Raw genomic sequence first — 6,482 nt, 5'->3', positions numbered from 1 at the left:
GGAGGAGGTGATGGTGGAGGAGGTGGAGGAGAAGGAGGTGATGGAGGAGGAGGTGGAGGAGGAGGTGATGGAGGAGGAGGTGGAGGAGGAGGTGATGGAGGAGGAGGTGGAGGAGGTGATGGAGGAGGAGGTGGAGGAGGTGATGGAGGAGGAGGAGGTGGAGGTGATGGAGGAGGAGGAGGTGGAGGTGGAGGAGAAGATGGAGGAGGTGATGGAGGAGGAGGAGGTGGAGGAGGAGGAGGAGGTGGAGGAGGAGGAGGAGGTGGAGGAGGAGGAGGAGGTGATGGAGGAGGTGATGGAGGAGGTGATGTTGTCCGCGGTGAGCACAGTGGTGGACGTGACGAGGCTGTGGGGTCTCCAGAGTCTGTGACCTGTGCTTCTCCTGCAGGGTCACGGGCGGGGAGCTGTTTGAGGACATCGTGGCCAGAGAGTACTACAGCGAGGCGGACGCCAGGTGGGTGTGCAGCCCTCACCCCTTCCGGGCCTCTTCTCGCCCCAGCCCTGCCTCGCCTGGTCCCCGTCCTGCCCCCGTGGCCCACGTGTGCTCCTGAGGGTGTCTCGGCTCACCCGGCCTGGGCCGACGGTCAGCCGAGCCCTGCTGGGAGCCCGAGCAGGTCCCAGAGCAGTGTCCTGCCCCAGATTGCAGGCGAGGCTGGAGTCGGGGAGCGCCCGGGCCGGCTCCGCTCCCCTGGGGTGGGGACTGGCCCACAGAGGGGCTTTTTCCCTGGCGTGGTGGAAGGGGGAGTCATGGTGCCCCCCTCCCTTGGACGTCTGTCCATGGCCCGCAGCACGCCCCCACGGGGCCTTCCTCAAGGAGATGGGCAGTTTCCAAATGCTTTTCCGAACACAGGGCAGGGATCCCTTTCCATGCCATCCTCCCAGGGCTGGAGGCAGGAAGGGAAGGCAAGGGGGTGGGGGGGACTGTGCCTCCGGGACCGCGTCTGCGGGCTCTCGTTCGTGGGGCCCTGTGTGCAGGGATGCGGGGACTCGGGCTCCCTCCGGGTGAGGCTTCCGTGTGGGCCCCTGGGCAGCCCTGCCTCCTGGGGTCAGCCGTCACAGGGGATGAGGGGCCCAGGGGCACTGCTGGGGACGCAGGGCCCCCCGTCCTGGAAGGGGAGGCCATCTGCGGCCTGCTGTGGCCCATGCTGGAGTGACTCCTGACCATGCATCTTCGCGGGAGGACAGCTGAGGCCAGCCGCTCCCTGCCTGCTGGGGCCGGGAACCCCTCCCGTGACAAAGATAAAGGCCACTCTGGCCATCCAGCTCTAGGTGCTGGCGGTCACTATGGATGCTTTTAATTTTTTGTTACTTGTTTATTTCTAAGAATTTCATTAGTGAACATGTATTCTTTCTGTAATCAAGAAAGTGGATATTAGTATTTTACTTTAATTTTTTAAAAAGATTTTTATTGGAGAGAGCACGAGCAGGGGGATCGGCAGAGGCAGAGGGAGAACCAGGCTCCCTGCCAAACAGGGACCCCAATGCGGGGCTCGATCCCAGGACCCCGGGACCATGTCCTGACCTGAAGGCAGACTCTTAACTGACTGAGCCCCCCAGGCGCCCCTTGAATATTTTTTTTTAAAGTAGCTTTTTGTGGCTTGCTTCTGCACCCATGGGCAAACTCACCTGCTAGTAACGGCCCGAGCGAGTCCCGCAGCAGAGTCAGGGCCTCCTGGGTCCTCCAGGGTCAGGGCCGGGGCTGGGGGTGTCAGGGACAGGGCTCAGGGGCACGGGCTGCTCTCCTGAGGCTCTTTGAAGAAGGACCCTCGTTTTGCCTGCTCGCCTGGGAGTGGCCGGTCCCCTTCAGTACCAGGAAGATCCGGTTCTTAGTTCCTCCTTTAAGAAAAGTAGAGTAGAGCAGAGCTATGTCCCCTGGCTCTGTGGTGCTGGAGTGGGGACGTTTGGAGAGTGGGTGCCTGCCTGCTGGGCCTGGGCTGTCCTGACCTCTGCCAGGGCTAGAGGAGCTCAGGGGCCAGCAGGGGCAGGCCCGGCCAGCAGGTGGGCTGGGTCCCGGCCAGCAGGTGCAGGCCCAGCCAGCAGGTGGGCAGGGTCCCGCTCAGCAGGTGCAGGCCCGGCCAGCAGGTGGGCAGGGTCCCGGCCAGGTGGGCAGGGTCCCGGCTTGCTGTCCCCAGGTCTGGTGCCGGGGCCCACCACCACCAGGGCAGTACCAGCATGAGGAGGACTGTGTCTGGGTAGCTGGCCTTCACAGCCGTCTGTTTCCCCGCCTGGAACTCCTTGCCCTGGGGCTTAGTCCTTGGCATCCCCCACTGCGTGGGGCCTGGCCCCTTGCCTGTGTTCCGTAGCAGGTGCTTGGCTGAGGGGTGCTATGGCCCGTGACAGCAGCCCCCTCTTGGCTGGGAGCCCCTGGACCCCCCCAGCCTGCCCACAGTGCCTCCCTCCTGTGCCCGCCCACGCCCCCGACCGTGCACACACCCCGCGCACCCCAACACCTGTGGCCTCCGAGCTCCTCCCTCACCCACCTGCCCCGCCTGCCTGCCTCTCGGCCTCATCTCCAACACCCCCTCCAGCCCCCAGCCCCACCGCTGGACGCCCGTGGATCCCTCCTGCCATGCACCTGTCGGGGACCCGGTCGTGGAGGGCTCCCCTGGTGTTTGGGCCCCTTGGAACTGGCCCAGAGGAGACAGGGCTGGGGTCCCCCCCACAAATGCCCAGTTTTCTCTCACAAAGCCTGCCTTGCTCAGAGCCCAGCTCTGAGGAGGGGACGAGGGGACACTCTCAGGGAGGCAGCCTGCAGCTGCCTCTTCTCCCAGGGGCTCTGGCCCCTGGGTTGCACTGGATGTTTGTGCTGGTGCTTTGTTTTCGGCCAGGCGGGCCTGCCAGGGTCTGCTGTGGACATGGGCACGGTGGTCACCCGGGGGCATCATCAGGAACCGTGGCAGATGTGGCTGGGAGGGCTGCCTGGCTCTGGGGACCCGCCACTGAAAGGGGTCGGGCCGTGCTGAGCCCGGGACCCGGGATGCCTGCCACGCGGTGTGGGCGGGGAGGTCCGGCCCCGTGGCCTGCCAGGGCCGTGCTGCTCATGGCGGAGCATCTCGCGGCTTCCACCGTGGCGAGTGTCTGGAGGGGGTGGGAGGAAGGCAGGCCTTGCTTTTCTGAGCTCTTTCCTAATCCCGCTTCGGAAGAACTTGGCGGTTTATGGGGAACCTGGAGGGTCTGTTTCCAAAGCAGGGAAAGCAAAGGTCAAAACACTTAGAACCCAGTTTTTAAAAGCCTAGAAAGTTATGCGGCTCTTGAGAGATGTTTCAAAGGCCCCCTGAGAATCCAACTACCCTGCCGAGAAGGAGGAGGAGGCAGGCGTGCAGCTGAGGTGACCCCAGAGCCCAGAACCGTGAGAATAGCGTCCAGGACCCAGCCAGCGTCTGGAATGCGCTTGGAAATAACTCTGACCACAAAAAGGCCCCACAAGGAAGATGGTACAGTGTGAGCAGAAGATGGAAGGCGGGCAGGACTTCCAGGCCGCGATCCCAGGTTGGAGTGGTGAGGGGGGCCAGTGGTCCCCAGGAGCCCCCCCGGGCAGGGCTGCCCAGAATGGGCACCTGTGGGGTACGGAGACAGGCTCCCACCACCACGTGGCTGGGGAGGCTCCCCAACAGCTTCCTCGTGGGGGCCCGGTTTGCTTAGCCAGCTCACTCCTGGCCCTGGGGGGAAGCCAGTGCAAGTCTGTGTCCTGCCAGCCAGTTTCTCCATCGCGGTGAAGCCCCTGGAGCAGGGTCTGCGGGCGGGCGGACAGGGTCTGTCCTCAGAGTAGCAGGGAGACAGCCAAGTCCCGCGATGCTCTTGGAGAGATGCAGACCCTCTGCTGGCTCCAGGGGGGTGGGCTCGCATCTTTGGTGCTGCTTTGGGCCCTGCATTCCCAGGAGGGGACAAGGAGGAGGGGAGGGGTGCAGCCCCGCAACTCCAAGCCGATGTTAGCCGTCTGTCCTGTGGCACATGGACCCCTGGGTCTGACAGATGTTCTCAGAACATCTTCCTGCGGGGTCAGGGGAAGGCACGATCAAGAGGAGGGAGCCCCGTCAATACCGTGGTGGAGGCCACAGTCCAGGCAGAGACACCCACACAGAGGCCGTGGCCACCAGGGGACGGCGGTGCGGAGTCCAGAGGGTGTTGTCAGGGGTCAGAGCCAAGGAAGGGTCTTGAGCGGGAAGGGGAAAGACGGGCTTGACCCAGAGCTGAAGCGGGATGTGCACAGGCTCAGCAGGTCTGACCGGAAGCCAGGTCACCCCGGGGCCTGTGGGAGTGGCCAGGGGCTCCTGCCGGACAGCAGGGCGCTCAGCTGGGTGCAGGCCAGGGCCGAGCTGCTGCAGCTCAGGAGGGGGCTGGTCTGCCAGTCCCCTCCACCGCCCCGCCGACTCCATGCGGATGCCACAGTGCATAGGTGGTCCTAGGGACCTGCGACGGAGTGCCGTGCATGAGCGTTGACAGCCCCGGGGCTCCAGGTGGGCAGTGAGGGGTGGGTCTCTGCAGGCTGGGAAAGCCGTCCCCGGCCCTGGACCCTGGCTCAGCGACCTCAGTGGCAAGTGCTGGGGGCTTCGCCTGTCCTCTGCCTGCCATGACCTTAGAGGAGGGGCTCCGGCGGAGTAGGTCCCCCCGACGAGCTTGCCGTGGGGGTCAGCATGACTGCAGTATGAGCCCCTGACTGCAGTAACGGGGGCTGGCGCCACCGGGACAGGGATGAGGATCACAGGGGATGTTCCAGGCAGATGGGAGTCACAAGAACAAGGAAGGTTTTTTTTTTTTTTTTAAAGATTTTATTTATTTATTTGACAGAGAGAGAGAGAGAACACAAGTAGGCAGAGGGAGAGGGAGAAGCAGGCTCCCCGCGGAGTGGGGAGCCCGATGCGGGGCTCGATCCCAGGACCCTGGGATCATGACCTGAGCCGAAGGCAGCCGCTTCACCGACTGAGCCACTCAGGTGTCCAGAACAAGGAAGGTTTTGAGGATGAATTAGGTCAGGACCCGGGGACAGGAGACCCCCGGGTCACAAGGGCAGGAGACTCAGGACACGGGAGGGGGCTGTGGCTCCAGCCCCTGGTGGCGCTGTCAAGGGGTTGTGTCCCACAGCTTTGGGCCTGGCTCCTTCTGACCCCCCCAGAGCTCAGGAGCCGTCATCATTAGGGTTCCAAGGTCCTGGCATGTGCAGGGAGGAAAGTCAGGTTTATGCCGTGGGAGGAGGATCTCCAGGTGTGGCCAGAGCTACTTGAGGAACAGGTCTGGTCCCTCCCCCCCACTCCGAGTTTGCTATTAGGGAGACAAAGCCCACACCTCCAGCTGACCCTCAGTCACCTTGCAGGGTCCAGCCGTGGCAGGAGGGATCCTGAAGCAGTCTGTCTTCCCGTCTCGCCCCCACCGAGAGGGGCGGCGAGTGCAGTCCTGGGCAGGGGGCTCCTGGCGGCCTGTGGCAGGCCATGCTGCAGGGGTGGCTGGGACCTCAAGGAGCCTGTGCCTGGCTCTGGGGGCAGTTGGAAACTGTGCACCCTGCGGGCCATCTGGGGGAGGCAGGCTCGGGCTCCAGGGTGTTGTGTGTGCAGAAGCTGGGGGTCATCGGGGTCTGGGGCGTGGGTGGTGTTGCTCACACGCAGGTGTCTGAGGAGCCTGCGGGCAGCCCTGACCTCTCCCTCCAGCCAGTCGTGCCCGGAAGGCCCTAGACGTCTGTCTCCCTGGCACAGGGCTCGGGGCCCAGGCAGGAGAGCTACCAGGACCGCTGGGCTGCTCTGGAGCTGGGCAGCCAGCGTGGACGCTTGGGGCCGGTAAAACGGAAGCCCTCCTGCTCTAGCACCTGAGGGACCGGCTGCAGAACTGGCCCTGCCCCAGAACAGAGCGGGGCCTGGGCTGGGGCGCCACCCTCCTCCGCAGTGCCCTGGCCCCCTCTCAGAGGACACCTGGCATAGGGTCGGGCTCGGTTCGGCATGAGCCTGGGGAGGGTGTCCCGGGAACAGAGGTGTGTCCTCTGAGTGTGGCTTCCGTGGGCCTGGTCAGAGGAGAAAGCGGGGTGTGGGGTGCAGGGGGTGGCCCTGCCTTGTGCTGGCCAGTGGGGGGGCCCCTCCTAGCCGGCGTCTCCTCTCCTGTATGGCAGGCCCCATCTTGATTCTCTGCTTCCCTGCGACCCCAGTGCCACACAGCACCCCACTCCTGCACACCCCCCGCCCCTCGAGGCCACCCTCACTAACACACCTGCTGTTTGCCACAGTCACTGCATCCAGCAGATCCTGGAGGCGGTTCTCCACTGCCACCAAATGGGGGTCGTCCACAGGGACCTCAAGGTGAGTCCCCCACCCTGCTCTGTGTCAGCTGTCTACGCCTGCATGTCTTGCAAAAGGAGGCCCTGGAGGGGCAGGGGGAGTGCCAGGAGATCCTGTGTGCACGCGAGTGTGCACGAGCACCTGTGTGCACACGAGCACCTGTGAGTGAATGTGCACGAGCACTTGTGTAGGGCTGTGTGTGAGCATGCGTGTGGACGAGCA

At 64.3% G+C, this 6,482-nt stretch overlaps 1 protein-coding gene across 1 annotated transcript in view; it reads left to right on the top strand.

Annotated features, from left to right (window-relative positions):
* Positions 1-6,482, top strand: part of CAMK2B (calcium/calmodulin dependent protein kinase II beta) — a 78,522-nt gene that overhangs the window by 47,833 nt on the left and 24,207 nt on the right. The window contains exons 5-6 of the mRNA XM_035026427.1: positions 389-454; positions 6,209-6,281. Coding sequence (XP_034882318.1) covers positions 389-454; positions 6,209-6,281 — 139 coding nt within the window. The remainder of the gene's footprint in view (positions 1-388; positions 455-6,208; positions 6,282-6,482) is intronic.

Source organism: Mirounga leonina, unplaced genomic scaffold (assembly GCF_011800145.1).
Source record: "Mirounga leonina isolate KUSES-001 unplaced genomic scaffold, KU_Mleo_1.0 Mir_199, whole genome shotgun sequence".
Lineage (NCBI taxonomy): Eukaryota > Metazoa > Chordata > Mammalia > Carnivora > Phocidae > Mirounga > Mirounga leonina.
This window is presented reverse-complemented; position numbering and strand designations above follow the sequence as displayed.